The following is a 27,991-nucleotide window of genomic DNA, read 5'->3' on the forward strand; positions in this document are numbered from 1 at the left end:
TAGCATTAATTTACAGCATTGCAATGTGTAAGCATTTCTTATCAATTGTATATGGGGAATTTCTATCCCAACTTTCTGCTGCTGAAAGGAGTTACTTTGCTCTCACCACTTTCGTTCTCTCAGCTACACACACATATTTCTCTTCTTGTTTTGGTGTCTTGAATTGGCTCAACAACAACAAAAAAAAGGTTATGCTTGCTTTTCCGTGCTGGTTTAAGCAGCTGAACCCACCTGTGAAGGATTGCTGGAGAACCAGCAAGAGATGGGTACTGGAACTGCTAAGTTGGATGCACAGCATCTGATGGAATTTCACCTTTCAGGAAGCCCTGTGCTGCTGAGCAGGTTTTTTTTGTTTTTTTTTTTTAGGGTATTAGGCTCAAATTTACTTTGCATATGGTTTTTCCCTGTTGCTTCATCACCTAATGCCACTGTTCCATTTGGTTTTGAGGAACTGCATCTTCAGCAGTCATTTAAGAATGAAAGGCAAAATATGCAACAAGGGAGGCTGGTGCTGTGGTTTTTGTTGTTGCTATTCCGAAGTTATAGCCACTGTTTCTGCTTGTTGCTGTTGTCATGTTGGGTAACGAGGAAGGATGTGTTCATTCAATCATGTACATGGACTTAACCAGGAAGGGAAAGCAAACCATATCCTGGCAATTACCTCTTTATATAAGCAGCTCTAGTAGAGCTCTCGTTGAAAGTTACTCCTTATGGAGACTTTGGAAATCAATGATAATTTTCTCAGAGTGTGTAGCTCATTGCTAAATGTCATACAGAATCTTTAATTTATCAGTTCCTCTGTATTTCCATTACAGTAATTACTACAGACATGTTTTGACATCAAGGAGACATCAATTTAAATGTGTGGTAGAGCTGAAGTTAAAATAAACTTTCATTCAAATATCTGCTATTTTTTTTCCTCTTTTTGTCATTTTCCAGCTTAAAAAAAAAAATTATATATATAGCTACCTTCCATAGGTCGTTTTCTTTGTGTGTTCTGCCTCAGCTCTGATGAAAATGCTGTTTCTCCAGTGAAGGCTCTGAGTGCTGCCTCTCAGGCTGTGGGTGCTGTTTTGAGCATTGGGTTAAACCTTGAGGCCACGTGTAACAGAGTTATGGGGAAAAGCTTTACACATTGCCCAAGGGGCAGGCTGAGAAATTTCAAAGTGTCATTATAGGCAGTGAATTCCTCTTCCAACAAAAATAATACATTGTTAAGGTCTTTATTACTAAACAGTTGTGTCTCTTTAATAATACATGGCAAAATGTAAATAACAACTGAACCTGCAACGTTTTTCTTCCAACTTGAGTGTGTTTTGTGTGCTTTAAAACAACTTGCTAGCAATTGTTCCTGTCAAGGAGGACGTCTATCTCCATGCTGGTTCTCAAACTTTCTCCGTGTGCCATGTGGCTTTATGAGTGGAGCAAACTACCAAAAAGCACTGGGTGGGCTAAAAGAGGAGGAACTGGGTTAAAATTTAAGACAGTTATTCACAATTCACTTTATTACATGAAAAAAACAACCTTTACATGATATTGGAGATACCCCACACTGGGAAATGTCAGCTGTGGCATCACAGTGCATGACAGCGTTTGTCAGAGGCAGTGTTTTGTTAGGACTAGCTGGCTGAGAAGAGTGAAGAGTAATGAAATTACTTACTCTGCCTTCAGCAGTCCATCACATCCCTTTTTGTTTCAGTCCTTTCTGGAGGAAATCCAAACCCTTAAAGAACGAATTTCATCCAAATTGATCTAAAATCTCTCTTCCAAAGTAGAGAAGTGGTGTGGTTGTATTTAATATGAACTGTTGGTTCTCATTATGAAGTGATATTTCCAGGCATATAAAATCATCCACCTGGACCAACATTTGCTACCATCGCTGTTACGACATGCTCCAGTTCCAGTGCAGTAACAGCTGCTGGTTTCTCTGAGTTATCCAGTGTTATCTTTGTTATTTGGTGGGTGTGTTTCTGCTGTTCTTGCCTTCTAAAGTGAATCCTTTCCAGTATGTTTTTGCTTCTTGAATCTGAATTAATGGTGAGGAGAGTAATAAAAGTACTGGCCCCCCAGCTGAGTTCTTCAGTATCTCTTAGCCTGCCATCCCACCCCAAGAAAGTCTGTCAGGATTATCCTGAAAGGACGGTCAGGTAAAGGAGTTGGGCAGCAGAGATGTGCTTGAGGTTGAGGTTCCCCCCTGTGGGCAGCAGCACAAATCCACATCTGGGGGAGCTGAATGGTGAGCAGGCACAGCTACTGCGATGGTGAGGCTGGAGGAGTCTGATCCTTTGCTGCTGGATTTCAGCCTTCCTGTGCTAGGTGCTGACGCTGGCAATCTGGTCATTTCTGCAGAGCTGTCAATGACAGCACAGAGATAAAATACCAGATTCTCCATGGAACTGATGCTCACATCTGCTGTTTTATTTCCATGCTCCATTCAAAGCAAGCACAAATAGAATGCTCTTTTATACGCTGTTCGTGAGGGGCATTATTATTTTGGAAACCTCAGAGAACTTCCTCTTCTAAATTCACTTCTAAAGCTCCTTTTCAAAAGGAGGAATGTTGGTGTCAGGATTTAAGGCGCGTTCTGTGATAAGTATACGGTTCAGACAAATCTGGGTTACACCTAACAAACAAACAATACCCTCTTTAATTACTGTTGAAGACATTTTACTTTTCTGCAATTTCATTCAATAGCTAAAGGAAATGTAGTCAGTCCTAAAACTACTTTTCTTTTTTCCAGGCAGTCTGCCTCTCTTTGGGGTGAGAGGAAGTATGTTTCAGTGTGAGCAGAATGCTAAGTAAAACTCATCTTGACTAATATGTACCTGCAGTACAGGCACCTGCAATTAAAGCACAGTGCCCTGCATTGAAAATGTACTCATTTGTGCAAGAGGAAGTCAGATTTCACTACTGTGAGGAGCAACACGGAGACTCAAATACCAACATTAGAAGGAAATCTGATTTCCTAGGAGGATGCTTCCAGATGTGGACACCACTTCAGGGCAATTAGATGTGTGTGCTTTCCCATAGGGTCTTCCCTGTGAAGCATGGCACTCATTGCAGCCATATGAATGCACTGGGGCTTTTGGATCCTGTTCTGGTTTAGTAATGCTGTGGCTGCACTGTTGCCCAGAAGGTTTTTTTTACTCCTGTTCATTTCAGGGTTAACTAAGACCACAATTTCGGAGAAGTCATTGCTAGGGCTGCTATCTATTGAATTTGTTGGGAAATGCAGGCAAATTTCTCTTTAAATCACTGCCTACAGCTGAGTTAACTTGTCTGTAGTGTATTATTTTATTGCAAATACAGAATGTGAAATATTTTTTTCTCCAAACGTGTCCACTCGTAGTACATTGAACAGCATCAGGGTGTTGCTGTAGTCCCTGTGCCTTTGCATTGTTCAAGCTTTAAGTTAGTACAGGTTGAAGTTCATCTAATCTAAGTGTAGTCTATTTAATCCTAATGGACGACCCTTTCTTCCTTGGTACACTTCTGCTCTGCAGGACGTTTCAGGAATTTCAGAATAGCAGAAGCTCTTCAACTTCTTTAGCATCTATTATTAATGCATTTAGTATCTATTATTTACAGGATTGCAGTGATTTCTTTGATGCTTTTAGTAAAATTAAGTTTTGAGACTGCAACTGTATTTATTTATATGTCAGATGTTCAAGATTGTTGTGAATTGTAAGGTCTACACTTGTGTTTAATCAATAGAAGTTCTTATCTGAGGTTCTGCCCCTTTTAAAAAGCAGATGGTCTGTGTTTGACCATCATTAATGGTAAATAGCCTTCAAATGGCACACCACAAGTATGTTCATTTATATAATATTTATAATATATTTACATATATATTGATTTTTAAACTCTTTTATTGTTGTTTTTCATACAGGGAGAGAATTTTAAAGAAAAGCCACGGGCATCCCTTGGCAAAAGTAAAGCAGAGGAAAAAGCGAAAAAGAAACAAAAAAATGAAGATGACAGAAATCACAAAGCAGAATTTAAGCGGAGCGGCTCGTCTCACTCCAGACAACCAGGAAACATCTGAAAGTGAGGGGGATGACTCGGAAGAGGAAAACAGAAAGTCCTTGTGTGCATCTGGGGAAGGTGCTGAGGATCCCGTGGGAGGTTGTGAGGAGCAGCCGAATGGTGATAAGGAAAGCGGGACAGAAGCTGTGAGCTCTCCAGTCACAGAGATGTCAGCTGTATCCAATGGGGTGCTGACACATGAAGTGCCTGCAGAAAGTGACAGCTCACTTCTAACGGATAAGAAACCCTTTTGTACTGGAAGCACGACCAAAAACGTGTTTGATGATGAGGAAGTGAATCAAAAGCATAGGGAAAATCTTTGTAAGAGCAGTACCCTGAAAGTAAAGAATGATGGAAGTTGTATCCAAGAAGCAGAATGCAACTGTGAAGGTAACAGCCTACTGTCCAGCATAGAAAGCAAAAGTACATGTGAACCTGACATGGAAGCTGAACAATTACTTTTAAATGGTGAAGAAAAAGAAATATCTCTCTGTCACAATTCCAAAGTGCATTACAACGTGCCTGGTAGTAACACAGACAATAAAAGCGCAGTGAAAACAGAAGAGAACTGCTCTAATGCCTGGGCTTTTTTTTCAATTAATTTATCTACTGAGGAATTACAGCAGGGTTTTGATGCACAACTTTCTTCTTCTTGGTCTGAGGATAAGTTGGTAGGTGAACAAAGACAGAAAAAAGCGAGGAAGCCCAAACAGATGTGCACCAACAGTTCAGCAAAGATGAACTGCCTCCAGCACAGTGAGAGACTGGTAAAGGAGAACCACCAGGAAAAGGTGACTGAGAAGGCAGGTAATACACAGAGCAATGGTGTGTTGGCATCTTTGCCTGCTGAAGTGCACGAGGTTTCACTTGTGGAACCCAGGAGCACCTCCACGCACTGTTCAATGCCAGTAAATGATGCTGCACCAGTTGCACCAAAGAGAAAAAGGTACAGAAGAATAGTCAACTTGGCACCCAAATTTAATCTGCCCAGAGAGATTGCTGGTGGTACGGAGGGAAGGGAGGAACTCCCACTAAAAGGTGATGGTCCCTCAGAAAGTGTATTAGAAGTGGAGCAAAAGGGCTTTCTGCAGCAGGACCGTGGATTGGGGCGTGAACAGAACCTGGTGTTTCAGGAGTATGCTGCACCATACAGTGGCCCTGAGGCCTCCCATTCCTTGCCCACCCCTCATGTGGATTCCCCCTTACGAGCTATTTCATATTTTCATTTGGGAAGGTCTTCTCCAACACCAAAGTATTCTTGTAGTGTTTGTGTGATTTCCAGAGCAAAGGAGGAGCGAGCTCAAACTCCAAGGGAGCATCAGGCAGTTGGTAACAAAGATGAAGGTGAAATCTCCTCAGATGTCATAAGCAGCCAACCAGATATTTTGTCTTCTGTTCAAGCTGTTTCTGAATATGCAGAAGATCCGAGCATCTTGGAAAGGCGTGTTGCAAATGTGCACAAAGCAGATGGCCCTGAGCCATCAGCGGCCTCTCCACCCGCATTTAAACAAGATGTGAATATGAAAACCAGCTTCCTGGGACTTCCCTTATCCATAGGATTTGCTTTTCAACTTGTGCAGCTCTTTGGTTCTCCAGGTCTTCCGCTGGGTAATGCTCTTCTTACTGCTGCTGTGTAAATACGTGTGTGTGATTAAATGTTCATTTTGACTGCAGGTAACAGTGAATGAAATAGCAACCCTACTGAAAGGAGTCGCTGCTGCTTTGGTGAATTTCTTTCTTTCTTTTTCTTTTTTTAAAGCATCTTTATCTCCAAGGCCATTGGGTTTGGCCTCACCCTCACATTCTCTGGAGTGAGGCTGACTTAGCAACTTCAAATCCGAAGCTCTTGATGTGAATACATCATTCTCAGAAAGGCTTTAATTTGTTGATTATGAAACTAAATGGAAAAATGGATGCTCTTATATAAAACCTGCATGTTTGATTTTTATTTTTATTTTATCTGGATGATGGTAGCATATTCTCATAAGCAAAGAAAAAGGAATAAGCCCTAATGTGGGGTTTATTCATAAATCCTAATGTGGATTAGATACAATTGAAAACCTTTTCCAGAATCTCATTTAAGTTCCACTTACAGGATGCATTTTCAGATATTCAGTACTTTCTTTTTAATCACACATGACTGAGTGTCATAGTGCTGTGTTTGCCTTCTGGAGCTCTAGTTGTCCTATGCTTGTACTTTCAGTTCAGCACATTAACTTACTCAGAAGCACCATCAGTGCTCGGAGGAGCAGTTTGTGGCAACTGTGATTTCCAGATCACTGCCAGCTGGCCGCACAGAGCTGCAGTCAGCAACAATGGGCATGTTTGGGAATCACTGCAACACACTGTGATGGGAAGAGCTGCCCATGGCCGCTGTGTGTAAGGGTCTGCAACTTCTTTGGCCTAAACTTAGCCTGTGAAAAAAGCAGTAAGATTGATTTGGCAAACAGATTTTAAAACACAGATGAGTTGTTGAGCCTGTACACCTGTCTGCTTCAGTGGAATTGAATTTAACCAAAAAAGCAGAAAAGCAGCTTATGTTCTGTCTCTGTGCCAAAACAGGCATGCTGATTCTTTGTTTTATCATACAAGCTGATGGCAGTGTTACCTGCCAGAACAGTGATGGCAACCCCCTGGCAGCACTGCTGGCCTCTCGATGTGTGCCCAAAGAACCTGCGGTGCTGCCTGACCTCAGTTTGGCACCAAATCATGTGCAGGGTTAAGCACAGCCAGGAACAATTGGGGTTGTCTCAACTACTACAGTATCTAAGCTTGGCAAGCACTAATGTCTGTGGTCTTGATTGCCAGCATCTAGGAGGGACTGGAGTTGGCCATGACTTGAAAGAAGTGATCGGCCAGGGGGATGGCAAACAGAACAGGCATCCCGAAGCACTCAGCTGTTGGGTGCAGTGAATGTCATTCTTCTGTGAGTGAGTTTCTGGGTGTTCAGATTGTTTAGCTTGGAGAAGAGAAAGCTCCGGGGAGACCTCATTGTGGCTGTTCAATACGTGAAGGGAGCGTATAAACAGGAAGGGGAACGACTGTTTACAAGGGTGTATAGTGACAGGACAAGAGGGAATGGTTTTAAACTGAGACAGGGAAGGTTCAGGTTAGATATTAGAGGAATTTTTTCACACAGAGGGTGGTGACGCAGTGGAACAGGTTGCCCAAGGAGGCTGTGGATGCCCCATCCCTGCAGGCATTCAAGGCCAGGCTGGATGTGGCTCTGGGCAGCCTGGTCTGCTGGTTGGTGACCCTGCACATAGCAGGGGGTTGAAACTAGATGATCCTTTTCATCCCAGGCCATTCTATGATTCTATGATATGATATTCTATGGTATAATATTGTAGATGAGTTTCCTTTGGAAACAACCTTTAAGGAATATAAACCCCTCTGATATCTCTGAGCTCTCCCCAGCTTGTGATTGCTGTGGGTTTGTTTTCTCCTCAAAAGTGTGAATGCTCCACAGAATGCTGACTGTGTTCTGATTCAAACGTGTTTTTCTCACAACTTCAGAAGTTCTTGTGCTTTTTTTGTGGTCAGCTGTGTAGTGATAGGCTGTTTATTGGCATACACGTAGAACTACAGAATGCTGCAGGCAGGGTTGCCAACCACTCCATCAGGCAGTAGAATCTGTGAGTGATAATTGCAGACAATTTTTGTTTAATAATTTTGGAGGGAAAAATTGTGGTAATTGTCCTTGGATATCTATAAATGAAAGATTAAGTTGATTTACTTGCTTGGCTGTTTCTCTTATAAGCACAAAATATATTTTAGACTGCTTTTCCATGAAGAATCTCTTTTCAGCTCCTTGAGAAGTGAAGAGTTTTTGCAGTTAAAACATACTAGAAAGTAATTTATTGGATAATATTGCAGTGCTTCCTAGGAATGAGCATTTTAAAACGTGGAGTCTGTTACAGAACCGCGTTTTGTTGCATTTATGGGCTGAGAGCTTTCTGTTTTTGTTTGTGCTGTGGTTCAGGGAGTGTGGGGGAAACGAAAGTCTTCGCATAAAAAAAGAAAACAAAACCAAATCTTTTTTCCCTCCCCTCCCCTGGTCTTTGGTAAATGTCAGTTTTGGCTTTGCTGCTGGCTCATGCAGGCATTAGCAGAAATGACAATGCAGTGATATACTTCAGCCGTGAAGAGATGCGAACACTCAACTGCAAAAATATTTTCTTCTGCAGAATCCTTGTTGCCAGATGATTATGTAGTTCCTCTTGACTGGAAAGTTTCAAAGATGATCTATTTACTGTGGAAGACCTCTGTGGAGGTACGAATTTTAGGGGATTTCGGAAGGCTTTGCAATATTCCAGGTGTAAAGAGAAATCACTCAGTTCATGAAGCAAGGTTCTACTCTTTGCTAGCAAACTCTCCTTTTTTAATATCCACAATGAGGAGATGGGTGCTGTATGTACACTTCTGGGTATTTCCAAAACCAGTTCATGCCATGGGAGGATCCAGATTTTGGAAGTTCAGCTTCAGAAGTACGTACAAAGTAGCTGTGGGGGATTAACAAAACTTATAAAGTTTCCTTGATCTTTCTGATCTGGCCTGTGATCACTAAATACAACGCACTGGATCTAATGTCTTCCTCCTCATGGTTTTCTCCCATCATCTGAGCAAGTGCCACCCTCTGCAAACAGCAGCAACTTCGTGGCTACTCCTGCCATGACCAAAGAGGTCACAGAGTGACTGATGGCAGCTTAACTTTCCTTGTCTAATTAGAAATCATGACTTACAAATTACTCCTGTGCTGCTTCCCACTGCTGCTTTGTAAAGGTTTGATCTTACTTGAGGAGCAGTGGAAATGAGGAAAATCCTGCAGGTACAATGACATAGTAATCTAAAATAGAACACAGATTTTGTTCTCTCCCAGAATAGCAAAATCTCTTGTCACATACTCTCTTTTTCTCTGGACTGTTGTTATGTATTTCAGGAGAAGCAGAAAGCAAATGGGTTGCAGAGTGGAAGTGCCTTGGCTGGTGAGTGTATTTTGTGATACAGAGCTGGTATAAAATATTTGTGGGGAACACGGTTAATACTGAAGTGAAATATGCCAAAGATTTTCAGCACGAAAGAGTGGTAACACTTCTCTGTGCAAAAGTAGTAAGATATTGTAGAGTGGTTTGGGTTGGAAGGGACCTTTAGGATCATCTTGTTCCAACCCTCCTGGCAGATGTGTGCCTCCAGTGGTTGGGTAGGTAGCATGGCAGAGCTGCTGCCACTTCTCCCGATTGACATACTGAGACTCTTTGCATTTTAGTTTCCTGTATACAACTAATCAAATACTAAATTCAAGTTTATCTGATTCCAGATCAGAAAGAAATGTAAGATGAAAAAGCTTTTCTTTAGGTTTTGTTCCTCTGAAAAGCTGAGCGCCTTCAGCTTAACGGTCAGCCTGACAACAGGTTGGGCCCTCAAGCAGCAGGAGGCATTGAGGTCCCACAAGGTGCTCAGGACTTCTGTACACATTAATTCTGCACACATTAATTCCTGCAGCGTGCAGCTACAGAATCTGGTTATTGATTGTTTGGTTCCTTATTTCTGTATTAGTTTAGTGTAATTTAGAATAAATTGTGCAACAAGATTAAAATACAATAGTTGGTTGCTGGAAGCTGTTAGGGTTTGTTGCCTGAAATAGGAGAGTTTGTGGGGCAGCAGAAAGAGACAGAAAAGGAAGGTCCTTAGAGAGCTGAAAGGAAGCAGAAAAGCAGGATTTATATATATGTGTACATGTAAAACTGATGTGTATATTTATATATATATATATATATATGTTATCTCTGACAGATGTGTATCTATATTATTTAAACCCAAAATAATTAGCTTATTTGTGAGGCCATTTAGGAAGCAGAATCATGAGCATTCTGATGAGATAAAAGCTTGTTCTAGAAACAGTCGATTCTGATACAAATTATCATGAATATACTATTCATGATACAAATTATGTAAGATAACTTCAAGTATTTTTAGCTGCAGTTTATAATTTGTTTATTTTTTTTAGCTGATGTTATTACCCTTGAAGATCTAAATGAAAGTCACCACGAGAATGAAGACTCTTCTGAAAAGCTGCCAGAAATGTCTCCTGGGGTGATGGAAGAGAACACCGCAACCTCTGCCAGCAGTGGCTGTCTGGGTGCTGTCCTTCATCAGTAGTGGGAGAACACCTTAATTAAAACAAAAAACTGCATGAAGGAAAAGGTAATCAGTCACACCTGTAAATGTGCTTTATTTCTGGTTTTAGATTTGTCCAAATATCTGAAGAACATGGGTTATTATGTTTGTTGAGATGCATTAAGCATCACCCAATTTACTTCTTGTTTTCTTCAGATAAGGATTGAGATTGGATTTCTTTTGTTTGTTTTGATATTTTGTTTTCTCTTTTGTCTTTTTGTGAGGTGGAGGATTGTTGGCTTTTGTTGGTCTTATTTGGTTTTTAAGCCTAAGTGGGAAAGAGTGGGCAGCACTTTGCTATTAAAGTCCCCTCTTTTTTTCCCTGTCAGAATCTAAATTCTGCCTGGTGAAGTGACAGCAATGGTGTAGGATGCTTAGCAGCTGCACTTTGTTGCCAGCTTAATTACTGAGGTGAGCTGGTGTGATTCATGTCACCTCTGTGCTATATTCCTGATTTGTTGAGCAGTTGAGAGTAAACATTTGAGAGTGCCCAGGTAGCCAACAAGCCCAAGGACATCCTGGCTTGTATCAGCAACAGTGAAGCCAGTGGCACCAGGGAGGGGGCGATTCCTCTGCACTCAGACTTGGTGGGACCACATCTCGAGTGCTGTGTTCGGTTTATCACTCGCTACAGTTGCCTGAAAGGAGGTTGTGGTGAGATGGAGGTCAGCCTCTTCTCCCAGGTAAGAGTGGTAGAACAAGAGGGAGTGGCCTCAAGTTGTGCCAGATGCTGTTCAGGTTGGATATTGGGAAGAATTTCTTCTCAGGAGTGGTGAGGCAGTGGCGCAGCTCCCCAGGGAGGCGTTCAGGAGCCGTGTGGACGTGGCACTGAGGGACGGGCTCAGTGGGCATGGTGGGCTGGGCTGGCGGGTAGACTTGGTGCTCTTAGAAGTTTTTTCCAACCTTAGTGATTCTATGGTCCAAATAATTATTGGCTAAATGCTATTTAATTTTTAGTCAGATGACCATGACTCTGTATTGTTCCATGAGGCTGTTTTTGTTGAAATGAGAGTGGACAATGTTTGTGTTTCACCGAGAAAACACAGAGTTACTCTAAAGTAGTTCTGAGAGCTCTTAGAGCAGCATGGGCAGCACATCAGTATTTGTTGTGGAGATTAGGCAAGAGATCCTGATTAATAATAATAATAATAATAAAAATGCTGAGATCAGTGAAAACAGGGTGGTATTTTAGTGCCTAAAAGCTCTTAGACCGGAAACTCCCATTGCCAGATGCCGATAGAATTGTAGAGCAAGCTGACAAAAGCTGATAGCAGTTTAAGCATTTATCTGCATTATTATTACAAAATAAAGGCATGTTTTTACTTGAGGCATAGCATTAACTCCCTACAGGAACACATCTTCTAGGACAGCCCCACGGGGTTGTTGTTTGGGTGAGACAAATCTCCTGATGACATGTTATCAGTCCTCCTTTCCTGGCCGTGCTATTGCTGGCGTCTCCCCTTGCTGGATGCAGTGCTTCTGCAGCTAGACTGAAGCTGGGTGAGCTCACCTCAACACACATGCCAAAGGGATCTGCCTGAACTCTCATCAGGCTTGGATGAATTGTCATCCATACAGTGCAGACTTGCTTTGGTGTGCAGAACTCTGCGCTTGAGACAATGCTCCAACTTCTCTGGCTCTGCCCAAGAGATGAGGCAGCAAAGAATCACCTGAGAGTGAGTGTGAGATGACTGGCAGCCAGGTCAAATCAGTGATGATGAATGAGAAGTGACAGGAGGGGTGAAATCCTATCTCCAAGGGCATTGATATTAAAACATCTTGTATTTGATGCAGGAGATTAAGGAGTCGCAGGTGTGATGGTGGCAAAAGCAAGGTTGTCCTTGGAACTGAGCAGGAAAGAGAAGTCTGAGCAAGTTTCCCAAATGTAGATAAAAGGAAAAAAGTATATTTATGCCTGAACATTGAGAATGGATTTGTGACACTGCTCCTCTTACTGTGAAAAAGTAGGAATCATAAAAATTTGACTACTATTACAACTTGGTTTTAATTCTCACTTCCTTAAATTAAACATTACTCAAGAGCTGGCAAAAAAGATGATCTCATCTCCAGTTCCTACTCACAAATTCCTTTTTCAGTGTTTCTTGTGTTTTTAACTTAAACAAATACTAAAGAGAATACCAGTTAAATACCTGAGAAAACCAGTTAAAGCATGTTGTTAAGTGAGTACCTGGTACTTCATGTGTTGTCACAATAAATGAAGAGCTTCAAGAAGATCTGAGAACTGGAACAAACAAGGCTGCAAATCTGGTGCTTCGCTGATTCCTCGCTCTTTAGGCTGGAATGAAAAATGATCTGAAAAATACAAAGCAAATTAAACCAGTTCTCCATTAATGGAACAGAAGATGCTATAGCCTTCCAGGGTCAAACTCTTCCAGTTGTTATTTTGCTACAGGATATTAAAAATCTCTATCCTTTGATATGTAGCATGAAACAGCACCCAGAATTGTGACCCAAAACCCTCACCTACCCTTTCTAGAGCTTTCCAGGAAAACATGGCCTAAAACTTATTTAAGGAGAGAGCATAATTACCAGTGGGGAATAAGAGGAAATAAAAGACATGAGCGGGGAGGGTGAGGGGGGATTAAATAGGAAATAAAAATTAAAAAAAAATTAAGTGTCCACTGTGTTACTCATCTCATTCTTTTTTTCAGCCTTGTGATTGCTAAGACCTTGTTAGCTCTAATTTTGACATCAAGATTTTCTTCTTTTTTCCAATTTTCTTTTATTTTTTGATTTTTTTTTTCCCTGCATTTTCTCTTTTCTGCTTTTCTCTCTGTTCCTTTTCAGTTATTACAAAAAGTGCCAACAGCTGAGTATGAGAGAGAAACAGGCTTTGTAAATCTCAGATAGGTGAATTCTTTAGTCCAAAGGTCAGATTTGCCGCAATTGAAGTCTGCACTATTGTGGTATTCCAACAAAATCTTTTCTTTCTTTTGTTACAGAAACTTCACTTTGATTCCACCATGAGAGGACTTCAGTTTGCAACCAAGGATTTCAAATGTAAGGAGCAACCTGGAAGAAAGTAACCAGTATCGATTTCTGGTGTGAATCTGCAGTAATCTTTTTTTTCCTCCCTCAGTATCAACTGCTTTATGCACAATAAAAGTTGCAATTGAGATATATATACATGTATGTATGTAAGTATTTTATGTGTGTTAAAAGGTCGCTTTCTGAAGCCGGTTGCAATGTACATGTACATCTTAATGAGCGCAGTGAGGCTTGAATTTTTGTATTTAATTCATTTGTATGAGGGCCCCAAATGTTGCCGCATGTATCAGAACATGAACAGTGTGCCAGTGGTCTCATCCTCTTTCTTCCAGCCCTCACTGCATGTCCTGTTAGTTAGTATTAATTTCCAATCTCTTCATGTCAAGCTTCACCAATGTCTGCTACCCCTTCTTTCATCCCAAGGTGCGCAGCCTGTGTTGTTTTCTCCCCTGCGGCTCCTCTTCTCCATGCTGAACAATCCCAGCTCCCCATCAGACTTGTGCTCCAGACCCCTCACAGCTTTGTTGCTCTTCTCTGCACACACTCCAGGGCCTCGATGTCATTCGTGCAGTGTGGGGCCCAGAACTGAACACAGCGCTCGAGGTGCGGCCTCCCAGAGCTGAGTACAGAGGGCCGATCGGCTCCCTGGTGCTGCTGGCTGCGCTGCTGCTCATCCAAGCCAGGCTGCCATGGGCCGACTTGGCCGCCTGGGCACACGGCCGGCTCGCGCTCTGGCTGTCAGCCGCCACCCTCAGCTCCCTGTCGCTCCCGCAACTTTCCGTCCGCCCCGCCCAAGCCTGGGGCGATGCACGGTGTTGTGACCGGGAGGGGCCGGGCCGGACCCCACCAGCGCCCGCCTCCTCCTTCGGGGCCGGGCGCCGTGCCGTGCCGAGCCGCTCCGAGCCGAGCCGTATGGAGGAGCAGCTGCTCCGCGCTCTGGGGGGGCTCAGCTTGCAGCCCCCGCCCCGCCGCTCCCCGCGGCGCTTCGGCAAAACGCTGGTGCTGCTGCGGGGTCTGCCGGGCTCCGGGAAGAGCACGCTGGCCAGGTAAGGCCGTCGTCCTCTCCTCGGAGCTTTGCGGCCGCACCGGAGCCGCAAACGTCGCGTCTTGGCAGGGGCCCTTCCCTGGCGGGGCCTCGGCTGTGCCGGCGGAGCCGCGATGTTTGTTGCGCCGCGAAAAGCAGCGGACGAGCGCTCCTTGCGGTTGATCGCGGGCGCTGAAACGCTTCCTCTTGTGACGGGGCAAACCGGCACGAGCTGCGGCTGCCGCTCCTCTGCTGTCCGAGCCCCGCTCGGGGCACCAGCGGTTGCGGTACGGGCAGAAGAGGCTGCTCCGAAACCGGTCCAAAATACGCGAGGATACTTTGAGCAGCGTCACCCAGCGCAGCCCCAGTCCGCCGTCGCGTAGGCGACTGCCTCGCTGCTGCCAGCGCCCGCGCTCACCCTCAAAACGGAGACGTTTCCTGGTGCTCACAGCACGGCCCTCTGCATTGCCTTCCCTGGCAGCCTGTTCTCGCGGCCGGCAGCCCTGCACCAGCAGAGCGTTGGAACTGCGTGATCTTAAGGTTTCTTCCAACCTGAGCCGCTTGGGCTGTGGGCTTCCTCCAGGTCCGGGCATTGAGGAGCCCCGTGCTCGTTATCACAACGTTCTGTGGTGCGGCAAAACGGCCAGACTGCAAAAGGTGGGAGCACAGAGAGTGAGGCTGAACCTGCAGCTCCTTGTCTGCAGGGCAGCCCCTTCTGTAGAACGGGGTCTTCTGCCTTACAGGCGGCCTGCAGGATCGGGTTCTGAAGTGAATGTCCACAGACTGTAGTTTTTGAGAAGGTCCAACTGCACGTCTGTTCTTAAAGAGATCATTTAAGTGCAGGTCCCATCACTGCCAGAGGAGTTTGGGTTTTCTCGTAGTACAGACTGAATGTAATGATTCGGGGGTGTATTCTCAACCAATGCAAATAAATGACTTTTTTTTTTAATTTATTAATTTTTTAGGTCAAAATATGAGATTAATTATTAATGAGAAATTTGCAAAATGAATTGTAAGCATTGCTTTAGTCCTATATAAGATGAGTGCTTGAGATACCTGTTCTGCACTTAGCTCCATTGACTGTGTTACTGCAGGATGGGGCTCAGAGGGCAGCTGTGAGAACTGCACTTAGCACCTCTCCACTAGCACTGCCTAGGTTTTGAAAGGTCTGTGCCAAGAAAGTGCTGCTGTTTGCTTTTCCCACATCCCACATTGTTTGCTGCAATGTACTGAGCAGAAATTTGTTTCTAAAGAACTAAACTTTCTAAAATCAAACTAAAATTAAATTAAATTAAATTAAAGCCCCCATCCCTGGAGGCATTCAAGGCCGGGCTGGATGTGGCTCTGGGCAGCCTGCTCTAGTGGCTGGCGGGCCTGCGCGTAGCAGGGGGGTTGCAACTAGATGTTCATTGTGGTCCTTTTCAACCCAGGTCATTCTATGATTGTCAATGATTCTAAATTAGTACAACAAGCTCAGTGCACGATCCTGCACGAGAGGAAAGGCGCATCAGAGTACACTGCACAAGTGGTCTGGCTGAAATCAGAAGGTACTTGCAGAAGTTTCCCATGGCAGTCCATCTGCTCTGGGCTCAGCAGAGTACTGGTGTGTGGGTGAAGGACACATCTCCCAGCTTCACTGCTATTTGTTTAGCAGTATATGCCATTGTTTTAACCTTTGCTCTGCTGTTTCTTCTGCTGCTTTCACACAGATCCCCATTCATTCATTATTATCAGCCAGAATTTCTGTTGTAAGCTGTACTTTACAGCACTCAGAAATGTCATGAGCCATGAATGTTATCACTGCTGATACCTCGACTCACTGATAGCTCCAGCAGACTGTTCCGTTTTCACTCTGTCACTTCAGAGCATTTTCCAGTGGCAAGCTGGGGCTGATGACTTGATTCCCACACATTTCAGCATCACTTAGCACTGGTTGGGTACAGCTCTGTGAGATGTGATCACAGTGTCTGTGGAAACAGTTTCCCCATCCAAGTCACTGTACCAGCTCAGAGGAGCTGGCATGGCATTGGGACTGGTCAGTTCTGGTCTGTTTTTTTTGTTGCTGGTAAAGGCAGTGAAGGAGCCACCTGTGATACATTCAGTAATCAAGGCAGAATGAGGATTTATTCTGCTCACTGGCAAATTTCAAATCTTTCCAATTACTTCACTATTAAGGATATGCTTTCCTGAACCTCCTATTTATTAGGTTTGCCCCACTGGCTCCCTTAGCTGTTCACCACCAGCGTGGGAGAAGAAAGAGAGAGAGGGAGTTACATTTCCAGGAGCCTCTGTCAGATGTGAGTAATGTCCTCCACATGGGTACGTTCCTCCCTGACTTCACAGTACATGTTTTATGATCAAATCAAGGCAAGCTCTAAGAAAACAGTTACCTGAGGTGCAGTAGTGGGTACAGCTTCCAAAAACATCTCCAGAAATCAAGTCACATGCAAGTTCTTATCTGCTTCACAATAGAGTCTATTTGGGCTGGAAATACACAACTTGTGCAACGTATTGAGCAGTTTCACTCAAGCACTAGGCTGGGAATGATCAAATATGCAACTTCTAAGCCACTGCTGTTTATTTATCACTTGAAATGGGGGTCATTCTTGTACTCCACTATGAAGTGCAGAAAGAATGGATCCCAAACAGATGACAGAGAAACAAAAGGTGAAAAGTACATTGGCACTGAAGCATCAGTGCTTGACATAAGCTACATCTTCTCCAGTTTTGTAGAATCTTACATGCATGGAATGGTTTGGATTTGAAGATATCTTACAGCCCACCCAGCCCAACTCCTGCCATGGGCAGGGCTACAAACCACCATTTCAGGCCGCCCGGGGCCCCATCCAGCCTGGCCTTGAGTGCCTGAAGGGATGGGGCACCCACAGCCTCTCAGGGCAGCCTGATTGCGCTCTGAGTAAAGAATTTTCCTCCTAACTTCCAAGTCTCTCCTCTTTTACTTTAAAACTATTCCTCCTTCTGCTATCACTATTTGCCTGTGTACAAAGTTGGACTCCCTCCCATTTATAAGCTCCCTTTATGTGCTGAAACGCTACAATGAGGGTTCCCCAGAGCCTTCTCCAGGCTGAACAAGCCCAAATCCCTCAGCCTGTCTTCACAGGAGAGGTGCTCCAGCCCTCTGATCATCCTCATTGCCCTCCCTGGACCCACTCCAACAGCACAGTGTCATTCTTGTGCTGGACTCATCCCCACATGGGGACTTATGAGGGCAGAGCAGAAAGGAACAATCCTGTCCCTTTCCCTGTCCCTGCTTGCCAACCCTCTGTTGATGGAGCCCAGGATACTGTTGGTTTTTTGGACTGCAGGAGCACACTGCTGGCTCATGTCCGGCTTTTTGTCCACCAGAACTCCCAGGTCTTTCTCCACAGAGCTTCCTATAACTTTACATATGAGTCCTTCTCCCAGTTTGTACATACATCTAGGATTGCCCTAAAACTTGCTCTATTCTTCCTTGCTCCTCCAGTCCCTTTTTCAGCCTTGCATTTGGTAAGATCTTGAACCAGCCTGGCTTGCCACCAGGATCCCAACTTTACTGCAGAACTGCAGCTCTGTCGCTGTTTGTGGACTTTGCTTATCAGCTCTGCAGCTCCTGCTTCCAGCTGGCAACACACTACTGCAAACATACAAAATGCTGATGTTTTGGGTACTTCTCTGCAATGTGTGACATGCAGCCTGTTGCTCTGCAAAATGCAGCTGCTGCTCCCAACCCCATGAGCAAGGTGTGGACACCCCGTCATGCGGCTCGGCAGCCGTGTGCCAGGCCAAAGTCCTCAGGCTGCCAGGAGTTGTCAAAACACGGCAGGTTGTGCTCTGCTCCTCCTATTTCTGATTTTTATGTTGAAAGTGCCACAGGAAAGCTCTGTGTAAGGAAGAGTGACCAGAACAACTAGCTGTGCGTGGTGCTAGTACTTAGGGTCCTTGAGTACTGTGTTGAGTTCCTTGCTACAGGAAAGACATGGAGGCCCTGGAGTGTGTTTAGAGAAGGGCAACGAAGCTGTGAAGGGTCTGGAGCACAAATCTTACAGGGAGCAGCTGAGGGAACTGGGATTGTTCGGTTTGGAGGTTCAGGGGAGACGTTATTGCTCTCTGCAGCTGCCTGCAAGGAGGTTGAGGTGAGGCTTCTCCAAGAAACAAGTGAGAAGACGTGAGGAAATGGTCTTAAGTTGCATGGTAGGGGTTTAGGTTGGATGTTAGGAAAAATTTATTCACAAAGAGTGTTGTGAAGCATTGAAACAGGCTGCCCAGGTAAGTAGCTAAGTCACCATCCCTGGAGCTTTTTGAAAGATGTGTGGATGTGGTGCTTAGGGATATGGCTTAATGGTAGGCTTGGCAGTACTAGGTTAGTGGTTGGACTTGATGATCTTAGAGTTCTTTTCTAACCTAAATGATCCTATAAATGTTACGATCAATGTTACCTTGGAAGGAGTTTGCATCTTGAGGCTTCAGCCGATGAAATGCAGCTGGGGCTTTCTTTCTCCGATGATGTTATCAGCGACTGTGAAAACTTCTCCCAAGCTCCCAGGCAGTTGAAAGCCTGGATAATAATTTTGTTGTCTGTGAAGACAGAAATGTATGCAGTTAAACTCTAAAATGATTGTTTGAAAGTGCTGAAGATGCTATTAATAAAAAAAGAGACTTCGAAAACTGTATAAATCATGGGAACAGCTCTTCAGATGAATAATTTAGAATGCTTTAAAACCCCCTCTCTATACACTCAGCTGTTTCAACACTTCTGTGGCCAAACAGAAGCACAGTTGTATTTTCCACAGCAAGAGTCTCCTTTTTTAATCATCGCAGCCATCATAGAGCTGGAAGAGGAGGTGAGAGCCTACACTGATCCCAAGTCTCCCTGATGCCCTCAGCTGCTCTTGGGGCTGCCTGTGACCTCACCAAGGTTTTTAGCAGTTCCCAAACACATGAAGTTGGCAGCTTTTCTGTCTGAAAGCTGTTTCTCCACCTGTGTCCATCTGATGAGGTACTTCCCCCAGCATGGCAATCTGGGAAAAAAGAGAGAAGCAGAGCAAACTTTTGCTTGTGATAAATCACAGAATGGTTTGTGTTGGAAGGAACCTTTAAGATCACCTTGTTTCAACCCCCTGCTATAGGCAGGGACACCTCCCTCTAGAGCAGGTTGCTCACAGCCCCATCCAGCCTGGCCTTGAATGCCTGCAAGGAGGGAGCATCCATAGCCTTGCTGGGCAGTGTAACACACCATGACACAACCTCCATGTCTGTAACACACCACCATGTAACTGCTGCAAGACAGCACAATGCTGAGCAGTTCAGTGGCCCATGTAGGCAAACCAGTGCGGAACTTTTGGCAGATGCTGTTTATCGCAACACAGTGCTTAAAGTTCAGTGGCTTTTTGTTAATGCAAATACAGCATGTAATTACCCTTGGTCTCACAAAGAGATTTTGTCTTTCTTCCTCTCCTTAGTATGGCTTACACTTACTGGTCTAACTGTGATGGATGCTGCTCAAAATTTGGTAATAACGTCACCCCCAGCTCCTCATTTTATATAGGTGCAGTATATTTTCCTAAAAAACAGGTATTTTTGCTGCACAGAGTGGTTAGGAGTGCATGGACTGTAAAGGATTGCAGAAAGCAGCTGTCAACTTCAGAGTCACATTGTTTTAGAAAGCCAAATGTCAAAGCAGAATAGGCAGAATGTAAAACACCTGCTTAGTGTTTCCTGTTAGTGGGACTTGGTTTAGTATGAATATAGCGAATGTGTCAGTGATTTGTTGTTCTTAATACATTTTGTGCCCTATTTTTCCTTCTTTCAAGTACAAGTTTGGTCCTGTGACTTTGCATTTGCACTAATAGCTAAGTAATGTGTGTGCTAAAACTGTGTAACATTTTGAATTGGTAAGAAGGGTGGTAAAGCAATGGAGAGGTAAGGCACTGGGCGATGAGATAAATCTATCCGCGTGTCAGCGCAAGAGTAAGCAGATAAGCAGTAGATGCCCTCTGCTCTTCGTGATAAGAATTCTTTGCATGGCACCAAGTTTACAGTATTTGACTTTTGTTAGATCTGTTTGTGCAGCAGGAATTGGGTGATTAACACACTTCTGAGCCAGAAGAAGACTACATGTAGCTGCTAACCAGAACGTAAAGGAGGGGCTGCAGCACAGGCCATCAGCCAGCCATCAGCCTGCTCTGTGGCAGTCGCTACCCCAAAATGAGATTAATTAATCAAAAATTGATAGAAGTTACAGTGAGGGTGGAACAAAGTCAGAAGCTGACTTTTATTCCACTAACGCAACATGCAACCCCAGTAAAGCATTGCTTCTGGCGGACAGATTAGGATGAAATTGGTAAGCAAATGGTTTGAGCAGAGCTGGAGACGACAGAATTAAGCCTTTTCAGCCTGGGTGTCTGTTTTTTGCTGATTACCCAGAGGGACCTTTTCCCTGTGTTTGCTCAGCCAGATAAGACATGGAGAAATAGTTGTTTTGTCGCTTGCAGGGATGTATTGAAGAGCTGAGCTGAGTCACGGGGACTGAATGCAGTGTGAGATAGCAGGGCAGCACTGTGCACGTCGCAGTCACGAGGCTTCTGGACTGGCCTTGCTTTATTTGCACTGGCTTCTGGGCCCTGAGGAGATGGTGAGCAGTGAGGTTGTGCTGGGCGCTCACCCTGGCTTCTCACAGGGATTCCCTCCCTCTTCTTCCTCCCAACGCTCCCTTGTCTGAAAAAATAAACAGTTCAGCCCATGGATGCACCACAAATGGAAACCCAGTTTTGCATCAGGGTGGTTTTATGCTCTCTAAAGACTTGCAGAAGAATGTGAGCCACCATTAGGGAGCATTTTCACTTGCTCACAGCAGCACAGTGTCACAGCTCCATGGAACCGCAGCGGGATACACGCCAACGTAAAGAGGGGCGCTGCCTCTGCCACCAGCCACAGGGAGCTCCCTTGTCAGCCACAGCTGTGGGTCATCCTCACCAAATGACAAGCTGTTCCTCTGAGTTATCTTCAAAAATCTCTCTGTAATGAAACTCCTGTGATCAAATCACCTTTTGAGACCAATTTCCATGGGATTAGCAGCAATTTCTTTACTGTACATTCGTGCCTTCCCAAATAACTTAGAAAATTGAATTATTACTGTGATTACAGACTCACGTTGGTAGTACACTGCAGATTTCCCTGCTGAATTAAAGAAATCAAACATCCTTTAGGCTCCATTCCTTCCCTCCTGGGTGTCCATCTACTGACCACATCACTTCCAGAGCTCTTTTACCTGGGATTTTCAAAACGAAGCGATGTGCAAATTTGTAGAGCACTCACATGGCTCCTGATTTAATGCTCTCTGTGAAAGGCATGTGTTTGCATACACTAATCCTTCTTTCATTTCTTTTTTCAGACAGCTGAAATGTGACTATCCCAGCGCTGTAGTTCTTAGTACTGATGACTTCTTTTCTAGAAATGGTGTATATGTGTTTGACCCTGACTTCCTAGAGGATGCACACAAATGGAACCAGAAGAGAGGTGACTGAATTGACTGAAATGTTTTTTTTTTCAGCATAGTTTTTCTTTGTAGTGTGCCTTTAAGTTTAGCACCCAGAGAAGATATCTCAGAGTAGTGCCATACACCGAAGCTCCTAGTGTGCTGGTTAAGAAAACATTCACCACTTCTGAGTTATAACAGCATTAGAAATTGGAATTGATAATGGGTAAATGTTGGTGATGGTAGGTACTGTTTTTGGAAGCAAAACGGTGGCTAACAGACAGCAGTGCTGAAGTTTGGGCACAGCAGGGTGATGTGCTCATAGCAGCAGTGCAGCCACTCAGCACAGCTGTGTGCACAGCATTGCACAGACTGTATGTTCTCAGATGTCTGTCCTGAGCTGCGAGTGGGTTAACGAGGAATTCATGATAGCCAAAAGGAATACTTACAAACCTGATGACAGTTTGGGAATGCAATCACCACGGTTTCTATTTCAGAAAGAAAATGTAACATGTAAATACCCAGTGCTCAGACAGATACTCTAAATATGTTCTGTAAGAGTTTCAGATCCTGCTGCTCAGCTGCATCACCTCCACCAGGAAACACCTGCTGAGCTCTGCTTGGGTTTGGGGGAGATACAAACGCAATGTTTGGGAAGCCAGGTGTGCCGGGGTGGGCAAAGAAGGGGCACTACGGGGCTAGAAAGGCCTGACTCAGTCTGCTATTAATACATTTTAGCTTTACTTAATGTGTTACATTGCAGCACGCAAAGCAATGAAGAATGGGAAAAGCCCGGTTATTATTGATAATACCAACATCCATGCTTGGGAAATGAAGCCATATGTGATGATGGTAGGGAAAGCTATGATTTATTGCTTTTGTACGCTTAACCATGATATTTAAGAGGTGATCTAACTGAACAGTTCTTAACAAGGTTGAAAATAATTGCTTCCATTTTCCCTCAGTCCTCTAATTATAGTTAATAATTTATATTGTGGAGAAAGGGGTAAGGGGGTGTAGGTACTTATTTTATCTAGTCAGCTACGTTCCTCAGCGAAGGCATAATTATTGAAAAGATTAAAGGTTCTTTGAATTTGCCCTGTAACTTCCTGGCAATCAGAATGTCAGCAGGAACATGGATACAGTGGTTTCCAAACTGTGGAGTTTGAAACTGGCTGAACGTAAAAGTTAACATGTATATCAAGGTGACTTACAATTTTAGTTTAAGACTTGTGAAAAATACAGCCAGAAGAATCTTTGATAGTCCACTGATATCTGTTTGCAGCAGTTCTGGCAGTATTCTTAGTACTGTTTTATGATACAGCCTGGTAACATTATACTCACGCTTGAGCACAGCTATACGCTCTTTGGCTATGATCCTGTGATTTAAGAGGTTCGAGGCTGAGTATTGCTCTTATAGGAGCTCAGAAGAGGCAAGAATGCGTAGTGATGCTGGAAGTCCTGGGCGTGCTCCTCTAGCAGAAGCTGTGACTGCCTCTGGGTGACTGTGAAGCAAATGAGAGACCTCAGGTAGAGGGGAACAAGGTGTAGAAAGACCAGCAGGAGCCCCTGCCTCCTTTCTGCTACTCTGTAATGTCCTTAGGAGGCAGTGCTTATCCCCTTCAAACCAAAAGCAATCAATCTTGCCCGGGGAGGCTGTGGATGCCCCATCCCTGGAGGCATTCAAGGCCAGGCTGGATGTGGCTCTGGGCAGCCTGGTCTGCTGGTTGGCAACCCTGCACATAGCAGGGGATTGAAACTGGATGATCTTTGTGGTCTTTTTCAAGCCAGGCCGTTCTATGATTCTTTGAATAACTGTATTAACTACATATATGTATGTACATGTGTGTGTGTGTGTGTATGCTTTACCACCAAAAAAAAAAAAAAAAAAAAAAAAAAAAGTCTGAGCGTTGTAGCTTGAGTGCCTGGAAATAGCAAGGCACTCCCAGAAGCTCCAACATGTAGCTCTTGAAGTATCTGCGACTGCCAGAGCCAGGGCAGTCGTGGGGAGGGAGGCACTGTGGTCACTGCTGAGGCTGAGACAAGTTTTGCTGGGAGACCCAGATCCTTTGGGTAAGAAGGAACAGACGAGCTGGGAATCAGACAGACATCTTGGTGGGATCTGTGGCTCTCTTCTTTCTGCCTCCTGGGGATATATGAGACATCTCTTGACCAGATGAAAAATCTCAAGGGTGTGGAAGACTGGCTACTGCTGAGCGTGGCAGCCATAAATCTAAAACTTCTGTGTACTTCCTCAGGCACGTGAATATAGCTATGAAGTTATATTCCGAGAGCCAGCTACGCCCTGGAAGTTCAATGTTCGAGAACTGACCAGGTACATTTTTTCCCTTTGCTACAGCAGGCTGCTTCTCACTTCTGTGCTCTGAGGAAGGTCAGCACTCTTTCTCTTCATGCACCCTAAAACGTAACGCGGTAAATAACAACAGCGGGGTTGTAGTGCAAAATTTACAGAAGTAAATTGTGCTCTTTGCAGCTACATGGTAAAAAGGTGGCTCTTCAGAGTGTGCAGACAGCAGATGTCCCTGGCAGGCTTTGCAAAGACTGTTTCTGGTCCATCCTGACAACCCTGCATGTCTGAGCTGCTCCTCTCCTCCTGAGACTTCATGTATAAATCTGCCCTGGCGTCACCATGGCTAGCCTCTCCACCATAAGCAGTACATTTCACAGTGTTTCTCTTGCCAGTTCCTTACTTTTCTCTTGCTTGCTATGGAGTCAGCAACACTGCCTCCCCATCACTTCTGAGCCACAACAGGTAGGACTTCCCTGGGATGTGCACCTAGATAAGGCAACGACAGCTACAAGTCAGCATCTGGGCTCTCTCTCCAGTTGTGTGAAAGTTCATCCCAAGGCTAGCAAGCTGTTGGCAATAAACCCCAGCAACATTCACATAAAATAACATACGTGTTTTCTACATAACTCTTACTGGGACGTGTTTCAAAGCATTTGTCTATATTTTTATGTCCCGGCTGCCCACAGAAATGCTTGGCTACATTTTCTCAGCAGTCTTCAAAATGCCATTGAGAAGTTAGGTAGTGGTGGATTACAGTTTAGCAAAAATAAAAAAGAATGAAATAAAAACATAGAAATAGGTCATCAAGCCTATGGCCTGAACATAGCAGGAACCACAGCAAGTTTGAGATAACTTGTAATGCATTCTTTGTTCATGTTGACTCTACAGAAAAAATATCCATGATGTCCCTCGACAAAAGATACAACAGATGAAAGAACAATATGAGCATTATGTTACCTTCCACAGTGTTCTTCACTCTGAAAAACCAAGCAGAGAAGACCAGAGCTCCCCTGGACCAAATGCAGCCTATGGCCTGGGTGCCTGTGCCAACCCCCCTGCAGCCTTCTCAAGCAGAAGACCTCGCACGGCACATACAAACAACCTGGTGTTTTACTGAAGAGGTGCATTCCTCTGTGTGCTTTTGTTATCAGGGTGTAACAATCTCTAGTTTTACATTTTTTTTTCTAAACTATTTTATTCTTCTATTTTTCTACTACTTTTCTAAATGAGACTTTTATATCTGAAGTCATTAAGTGTCACTCCAATCTGAGTGATCCAAGACCACTGTCCCTTGCACAAACTGGACAACCTCATCTCTTCCTTTACTGCAATGCATTCATGCTCATGGCAAAATGTGTTACTGGCTGAGCCTCACATTTGTTTTTCCTTCATTGCTCTTTCACTTACAGATAACACCAAACATTCCTAGATTCTTACAGACTGTGTGGCCAATTCCTTCCCTGTGCAGTGGTCACCTCCTGCTATTCTACTACTTTATGATTTTATGCATCTTCCCACTCCTTGTCTGGAGCATTGCTTCTAGCTTTGAGAGAGGTACAAGCGCTAAGATACTAAGATTTGATCTTCCGCCTCTTTACATCTGCTGCCTGGAGTTATGCTGTTCTTACCTTAGCTCTAATGCACCCAAACAGCATCTCCAGCATCAAGGAGAAAAACACACCAAACTGTGCCTTTAATCTTGCAGAGAGTGGACTGCCAGAGGAAGCAATCCTGAAGGGAACACAGGTGTTAGGTGAGCACTCATTAAACTTTGAGAAGGAACAGCACTACAGAAACAGCTCTAAATAGCTGTAGCACAAGGCTACCAAGTACCTGACCTTGGAAGTACAAACTGCATTAAGTAACAACTTAAGAAAGGGCACAGAGGGAGAGCGGAAGGGAAAAGTGTTTCTAAGGGAGAAATTAACTCCTTCCACTATGAAGTGGCTGAATGAGAAGCAGAAGCCATCCTGCAAGAGTTTTATCTGTATTTTTAAACCCTACTCATATGTGCTTATCAAGAAGCCTCATGAAATGAGATGCTAAAACTCAGCTTTAGTGATGTCAGTTTTTTAAAGTAGGTACAGAACATCAGAAAGCAGTAATAGAGCAGGGTGGTAGCAAGCAAGCTGCTTTGCAGTAGGAAATGAAGGCAGCTCACCCTGGACAATAGGAGACACGGGGGTAGCTATGATTCATCTAGCAGTTCATGGTCAGAGAAGCATAAGGTGTAAAGGAACACATTATGCCTGTGTAAGAGCAAGGCTGCCTGTAGACTCTGTATCTATTACTAATACTTTTCTATGTCATTCTGCTATGAATCAAACTTCCATCATTACGGCTGCTTTCTAAAACCTTTTTAAGAACTATAAAGAAAGTTTTAAGGAAAAAGGTACAGAATTACGCCAGAATTGCAGAGGGATATTTCAGAATAAAACTGCTGTGATTGGTTACAATAAACTTGGAGAATTGTTAATTTTGCCTTGTTACTCCTGGCAGCCAAACAACCACTCTAATGCTATCGAGGATAAAAAAAACTGCTCAAGACTGAAACAAAGGCACTGCTGTAATTTAAGAATAAGTTAGAATCAAAGTAATAGGTTATAAAACCTTCAGCCACAGCGATGCTATTGTATGCTACATATTTGTGCCATTCAGCTCTAAATTATTTGCTTTGCAGATGAAAGGCATTTCATGAATTTTGTAATGTAACTTTATTACAATCAGGCTTTAATGTACAAAGTAAAAACATTTAAATCTGAAATACACACAGTACTGTACACGTGCACCTAGTGGCATTTGTGGGATCTGCGCCTTTGCAGCACCCTGCGGATTGATAATGAACCCTCACGTTCCTCTGTGTCCTTCTGGAGAGCATCAGCTCCTTCAGAGCTGCTTTTGAACGAACCTGTTTGCTTCCTTAGTAGATCTGGAACTATTTTTGAATGAAGTATCACCAGATGAATTAGCCTTCATATCACCAGATAAGTTTGAAGCCCTCGTACTGTCTTCATTTACACAATCCATCTTCTTTTCTTCTGGTACAGTATTTATGAGTGCTTGTGTATTAATCATTGCAAGTTCTTCATCAGCAACCAGGTCGTTATCAGAAAGCTGGATGGCTTCTCTCAGTTTTCTACCGGGGGTGACACAACCAGCATTTGGGTTTGTTTCTTTTGATAACTTGCTGTGCTGTGAGCCCAAACTTCGCGGAGGCCGAAAGGCCTTTTTTACAGATGGAGAAATGATGGAACAGATGGGTGTCAGTGATGGAGGGGCAGGTATGCAGCTAAGGAAGTCCATTGCTTTTCTCTTTTTGCTGTTTCTGGGATGGTTCTCATTACTTACAGCAGATGAAGGCGTTATTGCTGAGCCTTGTGGGAAAAGCTTTGTATTTGGTGTGCTAGCTGACAAGGGACTCGGATGCTTCATTTCAATTTTGGAAGAGATCTAGTTAAAAAGAAAAAAAATTCAGGTTGAATAAAAAAACAATTATCTTCCTCAATTACTTCCATACAACAGGGAAAAAACGGATACAAAAGTTGCTGTATAATTCATATCCGGGTTACCTTTGGTTTGATAACTTCTGAGAGTGACCGATGTTTTTTTTTCAACTGTTGATAGCTGGTGAGTTCATTTGCATGCACACTAAGACAGCACATTTGCACTATGTCTGAGATCAATGGAGAGGAATTTTGCTGTGCCAGATGGTAAGAATTCAAAGTGGTCACTATAAAATTGAGTTAACTGAGCATTCTGCACTGGAAATATCCTCTACAGGTTATAAATAGGGAAGAATGAAGAAAAAGGTTTGAAGGAAAAAGGGACAGAACACAGACCAAAAACCATGAAGATAATAGCACACACACACAGGATAGCTTCTACACAGCAAATCATTTAAACACGAGCATAGCTTAAAAACACCTTTAATGCTCATTTGTTTCAATTTGGCCAGTGTATTTAACAAACT

General features: G+C 43.8%; 3 protein-coding genes and 1 long non-coding RNA gene across 9 annotated transcripts in view; 2 read left to right on the plus strand and 2 right to left on the minus strand.

Annotated features, from left to right (window-relative positions):
• The window catches only part of LOC122171265, a 44,055-nt gene extending 30,720 nt beyond the window's left edge, over positions 1-13,335 (plus strand). For 2 of the 3 annotated variants that reach the window (XR_006171941.1, XR_006171942.1), the window contains exons 7-9: positions 3,890-5,634; positions 8,214-9,011; positions 10,034-10,084. Coding sequence is in view for 1 of the 3 variants with exons in the window: in XM_042838689.1 (XP_042694623.1) it covers positions 3,890-5,634; positions 8,214-8,299; positions 8,966-9,011; positions 10,034-10,185 (2,029 nt within the window). In the remaining 2 variants the exon portion in view is untranslated. Of the gene's footprint in view, positions 1-3,889; positions 5,635-8,213; positions 9,012-10,033; positions 10,231-13,166 lie in introns of those variants that run through there. The other variant, XM_042838689.1, reaches the window with a different exon arrangement.
• LOC122171266 lies at positions 7,291-13,738 on the minus strand. The gene is made up of 3 exons (XR_006171943.1): positions 12,392-13,738; positions 10,047-10,196; positions 7,291-8,528 (listed from the first exon to the last, which is right to left on the minus strand). It is a non-coding gene; the product is annotated as an uncharacterized LOC122171266 (long non-coding RNA).
• Positions 13,739-14,017: 279 nt separating this feature from the next.
• Positions 14,018-26,497, plus strand: N4BP2L1 (NEDD4 binding protein 2 like 1). Its single transcript, XM_042838972.1, is given in 6 exon segments — positions 14,018-14,095; positions 14,098-14,258; positions 21,627-21,751; positions 22,474-22,562; positions 23,969-24,045; positions 24,910-26,497. Coding segments are annotated over 6 exon segments (759 nt in total). The 3' UTR covers positions 25,139-26,497.
• Positions 26,498-26,720: 223 nt separating this feature from the next.
• Positions 26,721-27,991, minus strand: part of BRCA2 (BRCA2 DNA repair associated) — a 38,154-nt gene continuing 36,883 nt past the window's right edge. For all 4 annotated transcript variants that reach the window (XM_042838970.1, XM_042838969.1, XM_042838971.1 and 1 more), the window contains exon 27: positions 26,721-27,471. In XM_042838970.1, coding sequence (XP_042694904.1) covers positions 26,908-27,471 — 564 coding nt within the window. In that variant the 3' untranslated portion in view covers positions 26,721-26,907. The remainder of the gene's footprint in view (positions 27,472-27,991) is intronic.

The sequence above is a fragment of the Centrocercus urophasianus genome, unplaced genomic scaffold, assembly GCF_019232065.1.
Source record: "Centrocercus urophasianus isolate 14NV4802_14NV808 unplaced genomic scaffold, USGS_Curo_1.0 seq_9, whole genome shotgun sequence".
In the NCBI taxonomy this organism is placed as follows: domain Eukaryota; kingdom Metazoa; phylum Chordata; class Aves; order Galliformes; family Phasianidae; genus Centrocercus; species Centrocercus urophasianus.